General features: G+C 41.3%; 1 protein-coding gene across 1 annotated transcript in view; it reads left to right on the top strand.

Annotated features, from left to right (window-relative positions):
* Window positions 1-11302, top strand: part of LOC112225744 (dedicator of cytokinesis protein 7-like) — a 31419-nt gene continuing 20117 nt past the window's right edge. The window contains 8 exon segments of the mRNA XM_042307158.1: window positions 1-133; window positions 329-395; window positions 610-759; window positions 4026-4106; window positions 4405-4561; window positions 6133-6263; window positions 7274-7367; window positions 7556-7718. Of these exon segments, the coding sequence (XP_042163092.1) occupies window positions 111-133; window positions 329-395; window positions 610-759; window positions 4026-4106; window positions 4405-4561; window positions 6133-6263; window positions 7274-7367; window positions 7556-7718 (866 nt within the window). The 5' untranslated portion in view covers window positions 1-110.

Genomic DNA, 11302 nt, shown 5'->3' with positions numbered 1-11302 from the left:
TGCCGTCGTGTTGATGTTCTCACGGCTATGTGTGTGTTGTCTGACAGGATGAGGCTGTGGAGAGATGTTCTGTCCCAGAGGTCCCCAAAGAACACTGTGGTCAGAGGATCATGGTCAAGTGTCTGTCCCTCAAGTGAGTGTCTGTCCTTATCGTTCTTAAAATGATCCTTGTCGGTCACTCTTTCACTTATACCCTTTTCACACTAATCTAAAGTGCTGAGTCAGGGTTCAGGTTAGCACAATAGTAAATACATTTTGGCATTTTATTAATTGATCAATCATATTTCCTTCTCATCCAAACACATGTGCTTTTTGTACCCCCCTACAGATTTGAAATAGAAATTGAGCCAATATTTGGGACTCTCGCTCTCTATGATGTCAAGGAAAAGAAAAAGGTACCCATGAGTTTTCTAGAAATGTTTAGACTGTGTACATATACAGCAGGTTTATTTTTGAATGATCATATTATGCTTATGTCATGCTGAGCTCATGCTTTGACTGATTACATAATTCTAGCTCTCAGTATGCCTCAAAGGTCTTGTGCTTTAAATCTGAGTCAAAACTTAATGAATATCCCTTGACATACATTTCCTCTTCTCCCTCTCCCAGATCTCAGAGGACTTCCACTTTGACCTGAACTCAGATCAGATGAAGGGTTTGTTGCGTCTCCACACACCCCACACAGCCATCTCCACCCTGGCCCGCTCAGCCATCTTCTCCATCACCTACCCCTCTGCAGACATCTTCCTGGTCATCAAGGTACTGGGCATAGGGCCACCAGGGGGGGCACATACAGAGAGTCCAAGGAGGCTCTACGTCACATGACAATCTACTGACTCTCTGTAGGACTGTGTCTTGGTCTGGTCACATGTTCAGGAGAAAACCCCTAGTCCATATGAACTTTTTTAATGATACAAAGTCTTTTATCGTCTATCCACCTTCCACAATTTGTTTTAGGTGTGAACTGAATTACACAGCAAATTCTCCACTGTTAAATAAACACTGAGAGAGTTAAATTTAACTATCTTCCAGTGTCAATATGGGTCCACACTTTTAAATGTGAAATTAACACTTTGCTTAGTGTAAATCCTTATTTGCATATTTCACAGTGTGCCTTACCTTTCGTGTGAGATGTAGAGTTACCACCCATGACTGTATTTGTTAGTGACAGAGACATGGCTGTTGCATTCATTCATTTTTCAGTCCTGTAGCCTTCACTAAGTGAGATCCCAAGTGAATGTTATCATTAAAATTATATTCTATAAGACAAGACATATTTTATAAGCCTTATTTTGAGGGCCTAGTTTTCCCCTAATACAGTGTCCTGCAAGTCTAGTATTTATTTTGGTGCGATATATATATTTTTTTACTAAACATACACATACAAACGATAGCGTACAGACGCGCACAAACATCAACAACACTATCTTTGGATGCGACCCAGTCGTTTGTTCTAAATGTTCTATTGCCATACTGGCTGGCAACGTTCTTATCCCTTGCTTTCTAGCTTTCTAGCTAGCCATCTATGGCTAACTTGTAGTCATGTCAAAAAAGTGCAGCCAGAATAACCACAAAGTAGCTGCATTTGTTTAAGCTGTTTTCTAGTGACCATTTATTGTAGATGCATCCATGACAATGTCCTAATGATGCTCAAATTCGCCTGGTATAGAAAATGTGCTCTCTCATCAGGACACTGTTGTTCAGAGGAGCAAGCCAACAACACAGCTATAGTAACACTATCACTTCAAACTGAAGTTGGAAAGACTGCAAATTAGCGGTGTTTCGTTTGACCTTTTTTCAATAGACCTCAATATCCATAAAAATTATGCCAGCTGATTCATGATTTCGACTCGCATAGAAACACTGCCTGTCTGTCTCGTCTCGACTCATTCATTATTATGGGACAGCAGGAGATCTAATTTTAAATATTCAAACAATGTTGCAAATGTCGGAGAGACAGACAGCAAGGTTTATACAAATCTCCCCGTTGAAAACTAAATGTCTAAAGGAAATGTGAGATAATGTCTAGATGCTTTTTATAGTGGAGATCAAGTGTATAACTTTCCTGCCTGGGCTGATGAGACAGTGGATTGCACAGTCAGATGGAACAGAGCATAAAGGTATTTTGACGCCACTGACTAAATCTATGACAACTTGTGGAATAGACACTGGCTTGAATGCAGTTTTAACCAATCAGCATTCAGGATTAGACCCACCCGTTGTATAATTAAGAAATTACTCTGCCGTTGTACTGTAGAATTTGTGAATTTTGTCTCTTGTATAGTAAATTCTATACATTAGTTTATACTGGATTAAGTGCACATTTTCATGAACTGTAATTTAGTTATGTTCCAAAATTCCCTCCATCTTGTGCCAATATCAGTTATTTTTAGATAGGTAAGATATACAAAACCTTGCAGAGAGCCTATCATATTAATATCAGTTTCTGACTCCAATTGGATTCTCTAAAGATTGCTCTGATGTCCAAATTATTTCAAATCGAGACTTTGTGATAATAAACTTTTAAGTTGCATGTATTTGAAAATATCTACACTGGTCAGACCAAAATTGCTTTTTAATTCTGTAATGGAAATACATTTATTTCCTATTACCAAGTCATTTATGGTTTCAGTTTTCTATGTGGACCAATTTATCAGTGAATTCTGAAAAGCTTTCCAAGTATTGTTCCATAGGATTGTGTTTTTAAAGAGTGATATTGGTTCTTGTAGAATAGATTTCATTTTCTTCTATATTGTTATAGTGTTTTTAACTATAAAGTTGTTTCCTGGTTGCAAACATTCTAAAATTCACTTAATTTCAGTTTGTGGCAAAACAAACAAGTCTAGTGTAGAGAATCATTGTACCATCTAAACCTCTGTGAAATATATGTTCTACAACCAAAAATATAGTATTTTCAGCTGTTTGAAGCCATTGTACAAAACCGAAAGTAAAAAGAGCAAAAACAAAACTTAAGAACAGTCAGCATAGAAATAGTGCACATAGAACAGATCTACTGCTTCTTAGACTTGCTTTCAATGAGAATGACACATCTATGTGAATTAGGTCGGGTTGCCCAAAAATCAACGTATTGCTGCTTTAATGTTCTCAGCTTTATCCTTTTGGAAATTGACACATGAAAGATTCAGGGGATGAGCATGCGCATCTTCAATATGTAACCATTGTTCCTCTTTAGTGCATTTAACTCTGTCGCAAGTAGAAGACTTGTGTGGTGAGTTGATACAATTCCCAAGTCTGGAAGGTTAAAACCACCCTCAGACTTAGGAAGATGTAAAACTTTCCTTTTTATTCTTAGGAGTTCTATTTGCAAGTCAAATTATGCTGGCTTGCAAAGTGGTGCAATTTCCATTAGAATCCAGCTAGAGTGGAGATATCCAACATTTTGAAATGTTTTCACCCACAACCTGCATTCAGAATGACTGCCATGGTCAGGAGGACCCAGATGTGAGACGACCTAAACCATCTAAACTGGAACAATCATTTCAGTAATGGGTGCAATAAATCTAACAGATTAGATTAGTGTAGCATAAGACTAATTAATCAATTGACACAAACAATTCCAAACATCTACCCGCATTAGAACACTGGGTATTAACACCAACACTGGGGCTCTTATGTGACACAGAAAAATCAATACAAGGTAACACTGGCCAATTTGCTGTGTAAACTGTATTTGAGCAGACCATCCCAGACAAATCAGTGGAATATCCTTCAGCCACCAGAATGATTCATGCCAAGTGGCTTTGCAATACCCTATCATGGCTGCGTTATATCACTTATTTACTTGAGATAAAGGTCTGTAAGCTTTGCCACAGGTGACAGTGAAGTGCAACGACCTATTTGTCTTTTAACTAGTGAATGTGACATTAGTTATTCTGAAGATGCATCCAATATTTGCATTTCATATATTGCTTTAGAAATGTGTGTGCATGCACCATTTGCAAATAATGGTCAGGTCAGCAATGTTCACCGTTACACACGTGTGTGTGTGTGTGTGTGTGTTTCAGCTGGAGAAAGTCCTTCAGCAGGGAGACATAGGGGAATCCTGTGAACCCTACATGGTCATGAAAGAGTCGGACTCATCAAAGGTAACAGTAAGTTCATAGTATCTATCTTCTATTGGTCTTTTCTTTGCATGTGTACATGCGTGCATGGGGTCATGCACATGGGACTCTGTCCAGCTGGGTAGCCATCAGCATTTCTCAATTCTGTCTAGTCAGACAACTGCAATATTTGCAATTCCCTATTCTGAAGCTCAATGTCCAACAAACGCTGAAACATTATATAAATATTACAGTATCACATAGCAAAGGCCTTTTCTCAAGGCCCTTGATGGAGCATCCAGTCTTACAGTCCCCACCAGTCAGTCAGTCTCTCTCTGTTTAGCACAAGGAGAAGCTGGAGAAGCTGCGACTGCAGGCGGAGACGTCGTGTAGCAGGCTGGGGAGGTACAGGATGCCCTTCGCCTGGACGGCCATCCACCTGGTCAACATCGTCAGCAGTGTGGGGGGGCTGGAGCGCTCTGACCCCGACTCTGACTCTGGTAGTTATGACCTCTGACCTCTACCAAACGCCCCCTGGTTTAATCACAGTTAGGATGTCAAGCACATACACAGATCAGTCCCTCCAGGATTTTGCGACATTCTTTTGTGATTTCTGCGGGGGGGGGTGCTTGATTTTGTGGCAGCTTTTCTGAAATTCTGCGATACATTTTGAGGCGTTCATTTCATTTAATTTCATATAAAGCAATAAGTCATATGTGCTCAGTTTTAGGACGATTTTAAGTAGAATACATAAGACAATTTTAACATCTAAAGTGCTCAATTCTGTTGATTTTCCTGAACAAACAGGTCTGTCATAATCCACTCACACACACCTCTCCTCTCCATCAGGCTTGGGGCTTGCTATCAATACGAGACGCACCTCCCATTCCTACTCATTCTCTCCCTCTCGCTTAAAAAAAAAAAAAAGATTCAAAGCTGATCGATCACTTTCAATTTGAGGATCGGTATTTCTTGCTATTAACTTGTCTTCGAAATATTTGAAATTGTGATTTTTTTTCTCCTAAATGGTCATAAGGGAGATAAAGAACAGAACACGTAAAAATAAGAGTTGTGGTTGATTATTATTCCTTTTTTTTTTATCCTGAAAGATGGTGCTGTCGTAATCCCTATTAAGTTTTGCAGAGAGTTTAAAATGGCAAAGCTGACAAATTGCACTCAGTGCTTTGAGCAGCGCTCTCTATAGACAGACTGGGGAGAGCAGAGTGCCGACCACCCTACTAAAGCCAAGGTTAGACTGGGGAGAGCAGAGTGCCGACCACCCTACTAAAGCCAAGGTTAGACTGGGGAGAGCAGAGTGCCGACCACCCTACTAAAGCCAAGGATAGACTGGGGAGAGCAGAGTGCCGACCACCCTACTAAAGCCAAGGTTAGCGGAGTAAAACGCCACTCACCTTGATTCTTTCTTGCCACAGTCTTCCCTGCTACCACTTCTGTCATGGTGGTCTGCCGCTACTGTGGGTACTGTTCTGACATTCTCATATGCTTTGCTGATTCCAAGTGACTGTTGATTGTCGACTTTCTCCAGTTTCCAGAAAGGTTTGGGAATTGTTTCGCACGGTCGTTAGCTGTTATTTTAGTTGGCAAATGAGATTGTTTTCTGTTCATTGTACTGCCTGTCAGCCATCAACAATCACCCATCATCTTTGCACGTGAATACGCTGACAGACCGGGGGGGACTTCGTTGACGTGTGGTTGGATTGGGCCATATTCCACAGTAACAGTGCAGTAATTGGTTAAAACTTAAGAAACCTCTTTTGATTGGACCCTTTTTATGCGCTAATAGTGCGGGAATTGATCAAAATTGCGAGCTCTCGCATAATATGCGCTGATTGGTTGATTTTTGCATCGAATTATGCGATCGTAGAATCTTGGAGGGACTGACAGGTTCTCTCTTAATATACACTTGGAAATACATGTTGGAATTCCTTACATCAGTCACACTCAGACACTTCTTGTTGAATAGTGGACATAACAAAAGTGTCACAATTTCATAATAAGTATGTAATAGTTGTTATTTAATCTCTAAACGGATGACTTGTCTTTTTGTCAGAGCGGAAAGGCCATGGAACATGGAACGAGAGAAAGAAGAAAGGGTTTGAGCGGATGAGTGTGGGAGAGGACATGTGTAACTTTGCCACCTTCCGTCCAGCCACTCTCACAGTCACCAACTTCTTCAAACAGGTCAGTCAGAATGGTGTGTGTGTGTGTGTGTGTGTGTGTGTGTGTGTGTGTGTGTGTGTGTGTGTGTGTGTGTGTGTGCTACCCAGGTGTACAGTGCCTATGATAAGTATTCATCCCACCAGGATTTTTAAAAACATTTTGTTGCGTTACAAATTGGGATTGAAATGTTATAAATGTTGACAAGTAAATGAAATGACTTGGTTATCTAAGTATTCACCCCCTTTGTTATGGCCTAAATCATTTCAGGAGTAAAAATGTGCTTAACAGATCATATAATAAGTGGTATGGACTCACTCTGTGTGCAATAATAGGGGTTAACATGATTTTTGATTGACAACCTCATCTCTACCCCACACATACTATGATCTGTAAGGTCCCTTAGTCACGTAGTGAATTTCAAGCACAGATTTAACCACAAAGAGGAATATTCAGTTGTTAATTACACTTTGGATGGTGTATCAAAACACTCAGTCACGACAAAGATACAGGCATCCTTCCCAACTGAGTTGCTGGAGAGGAAGGAAACCACTCAGGGTTTTCACCATGAAGGCCAATTGTGATTTTAAAACAGAGTTTAATGGCTTTCTTGCCAAAATCTTGTACTATCCCTTTAAATCTCCTAGAAAATGTAATGCAGACTTGAAAAAAGTGCTGTCTAGCAATTAGCTTGAAGAAATTGGAAAAGAATAATGGGCAAATATTTCACAACCAAGATGTGCAAAGCTCTTAGACTTACTCAAAAACACGCACAGCTGTAATTGCTGCCAAAGGTGTTTCTGACATGTGTTGACTCAGGGTGAATACTGATTTAATCAAGAAATGTTTTTCATAATTTATATTTGTATACGATTTTATCTTCTACTTTGACATTGCAGAGTATTTTCTCTATTTTAATCCCACTTTATAACAGTAAAATGTGAAATCCATTGGATATGAATACTTGTTATAGTCACTGTAACCTGTCTCAGATGTGTCTGTGTGCCGATATACTATGATCTCTGTATCTGTAGGAGGGGGACAGGCTGAGTGATGAAGACCTCTACAAGTTTCTGGCAGACATGCGCAGACCATCCTCTGTCCTACGCAGACTGAGACCTGTCACAGGTACCTATAGGAGGGGGATAGGCTAATTGATGAAAACCTCTACATGTTTGTGGATGACATGCACAGCACACACACACAAATGTTTATATGTAATTACCTGCACAAAATTCCTATAGGAATAGAGAATATATGTTATGTTCACAGGTGTAACCTTGTTTTTTCTCTCTTCCTGCTCCTTCTGTCCCTAGCCCAGTTGAAGATAGACATCTCTCCAGCCCCAGACTCTCCTCACTACTGCCTGTCTCCTGAGCTGCTCCATGTCAAGCCCTATCCTGACCTGAGGGTGCGCCCCACCAAGGAGGTGCTGGAGTTCCCTGCCCGCTATGTCTACACCCCTCACACCACCTACAGGTCAGTCTACACCTCTCACACCACCTACAGGTCAGTCTACACCCCTCACACCACCTACAGGTCAGTCTACACCCCTCACACCACCTACAGGTCAGTCTACACCTCTCACACCACCTACAGGTCAGTCTACACCCCTCACACCACCTACAGGTCAGTCTACACCCCTCACACCACCTACAGGTCAGTCTACACCTCTCACACCACCTACAGGTCAGTCTACACACCTCACACAACCTACAGGTCAGTAGACTCATACACTGTCATAGATCATTCATCGATTTTACATGTCATGTGCTGCATAAACACCACAGATCAGAAATTATATTTGCAGATTTTTATTTGCACACAAAATATACAATATGACAGCAGTAAGAATGAATTAGAATTAAAATAAAGAACATGTACAATAAAAAAAGGGCTTGTGTTGAACACATTGTATTTGGAAATATAATACAGTGGTATAAATATGTTATTGTAATTCAGTTTATTGGGTGGGAATGTTTGTTCTGTGTGAATTATGGTTGAATGAGTAGACGGTATTTATGCACCAGGGTAAAGTCATGGAGTGTATTAGCTACAGTAGCAGGTGTTAAAGATTCAGTGGAACCATCAGGCGATGTGACTAAGGACTGGCTGTCTCCTGGCTTCACTCTGAAATAAAAACAAAGCAAACTTCGTCAAACACGGCGTCCATCACTACATCAATCATGGGCAGATTCTATTTAGCATTTTTCAAACAATGTTCAGCTATTATACACACCAGTTTCTGTAGCTTGGTCAACTGTTGGTTCTGACTCTCAATGCTCTGTTTTTGGAACTGTGTCCATGTTAGCAGGCCCTCCAGAACACTGGCGTGTTTTAACGCTCTATCCTGAAAACACACACACATCTGAATTTATGAATGGAATAGAACAGATTGTGTGTGTTGGCATTGGATTGTTTGGCGTAATCTGTGTGTGATTGAGAAGTGTACCTTACCTTTAATTCCTGTATGCTGTTGGGGGGGTAGTTCTGAAGGTGTGTCTCCAGGTTGATCACCTTGGTCCTAAGATCCCCCTCCTCCTGCTCCACCCGGGCCACCTTGCCCTCGGCCTCCTCAGCCTCTGACTGCAGCCCAGCCATCTGGCCCTTGGAAAAGAGCATCTGGCTTTAAATCCTCTCCCTCCCACTGATCTCAGACCAGCTGCTCAAACTGCCTTGGCCTCAACATACACTGGCTGGCCAATGCCATTCTCTGTTCTCAGAACATTAGGATCTATATTGAGTAAACAAAACGAACATGTACATGGCTCTGTGTTTATGTTGAATAGCTAGCCAGATAATCGAGTGCTCAGGTTCATGGCAGTTATTGGCCCATTCAGCCAAATAGCCAATGGTGTCTGTTCAGCTGTTCTCTCTCCCTGTTGGAGCCCAGAGGAATAGAGCTTATCTGACTGACTGGGATTTCAGATTGTTGGCAAAGTAGGGTTATCTCTGTCTGCCCTGTCGCTCTGGAGTGAAATCCACAAATTGATCATCATTTTAAGTGCTTAACCCTCTACCAATTGATGACACTGTCAGAGTTAGTTTGAGGTGTCTGACTGGGTGTGTTTTCTCCAGTAAATAGATACATCTAAAGTACACCTGACAGAGTAGCTAAGGTGCAAGATTGAAATTCTACTGAATAAAAAGCCTCTGCCCACTTAGAGCTATGCACATTTCAGTAATTTAATTGGCAGGTTTCCGTTCACAGTAGACCTTCGTCAGAGCAGGACGAGTACGTTTCCTCACCTGTATCTGTCCTAGCACCTGTCTCATCTCTCTGTCCTTCTCTGCGGCCTGGCCCGCCTCCTGGCCCAGCCTCTCCAGCCTCTCCTCATGTCTCCTCAGCGACCTCTCGATCCGCGCGAACTTGGCATCGGTGCTCTCGTAGACGTGGTGGAGGGTCTCGCTGAACTGCAGCACGCCGTACATCAGCACGTTCATGTCATCAATGGGGGCAGCCTGGTTGTTCTTCTGGGCCTTCCGGACGGGGCCGGCTGGGATCCCTGTTAAACACATGGCCATACACAGCAGGCAGAGTAGTGTGGGCCTCATCCTGACCTGAGGACAGAGTCTATATAGAGAGATTATTTATTTGTCTCTTCAGAGAGACTATCGACTCGAAATCTTGTGAGAATCGCCCAGTGCCCCTTCCTATGCCTGTTTGTCTTAAAGCTTTGTTAAGGGTGTTGTTGATCCTCAGTTGTCGTTAAAAAGGTATTTTTTTCTCAGCTGTATGTCTTAAGTGCCTCAGGTCTGTAGTATATTTTCATCTCACATCGGATATCAGTAATGATACGACTCTTTTATTTTGGGTGTTCAAAATGACTGTGAAACATTAGCTCAGTCGTGGTCCAATCAGAGATCAGCTCTGTGGCCTTAGTCAGGCTGACCTTGGCATTCATCCCAACCTCTGGAGTAACTCTGTCTGGCCTCCAGGTGTCAAATACACATAACCTACATTAACATCAACTGAGTCTCTGTTTGTTTTGGTAGATATGGACCAGGGCCTGGTTGCATAAAACATCTGAAGTTTAACTTTAAGTCAGATGCACAAAACATTTTAAGGTGAATTTCTCTCTTAAATGAAGTGAAAAGATTAATGGTGCCCACGAGGTCCCTTAAGTGCTTCATTCCGTATGGATCTCAATGTCAACAGAATTTGTGAAGGTGAATGTTTTCCTCTGCCCTGGTTGCAAAAGGAAAACATCAACCAGCTAGCTAGTTACTTAGCTAAACAATGGAAGGTGCACAATCAATGGCTAGTTAGCTACCTACTCTGTAAGTTAGCTTGACGTTTTTAGAAATGAATAGAAACAAGTTGAGAAGAAGGAAACTTAAAATCAACTTGGTTTGTTATCTTCTGAATCAATTTGTTTCTCCGGTCTTGGATGTATACGTTTTCTTTTGCAATCTCCCCAAAATAAATGCTCTTTGACAAGACCTTCAGTCAGTAATCGGGTCATCTCCATGGTAACCAGATCATATTTCTGCCATACATGCCTTCAAACGAACCTTAAGTACCCTTAAGTATGCCCTTACCTATGGGAAATGTTTGAGGGGCTCTGCAACGCCGTTCAACAATTATCTTAGGTAAGGGAACATTATTCCTTAAGGTAAATCCTTAAGAGAAACACTTAAGATGTTTTATGCAACCGGGCACAGTATTATATTGGGCTGACCCATCAGACCACAACAATATGTCACACTGCTCTGTGTTATTTGTGAGTGTGTGGATACTAGATAAATGAACAATGTTCTTGCTAAGTAAATTACATTTTGGATTGGAATATACTGGTATGCTCGGATGTTCTTTCACATGTTTGACTTGGACAGGAGTTGAAGGTCACTCACACCCTGCTCGGTCACACATGCTTCCTCGAAACACATGGTTTCTCTCTCCCAATCCTTCTCACTTTATAGGCCTAATTGTTAAGATTTCTTTTTTGATTTGTTATAAATCTGCAGTAAATCAGCAATGACCTAATACCACCCTCTAATTTAGGCTAGATATTCTGTTTTTGTCGTCACGTGCCAGATAGAATTGATTTGACCATACATGT

Source organism: Oncorhynchus tshawytscha, linkage group LG27 (genome assembly GCF_018296145.1).
Source record: "Oncorhynchus tshawytscha isolate Ot180627B linkage group LG27, Otsh_v2.0, whole genome shotgun sequence".
Taxonomy (NCBI): domain Eukaryota; kingdom Metazoa; phylum Chordata; class Actinopteri; order Salmoniformes; family Salmonidae; genus Oncorhynchus; species Oncorhynchus tshawytscha.
Note: the sequence above shows the minus strand (reverse complement) of the source record. Positions and strands in the feature narration are given on the sequence as shown.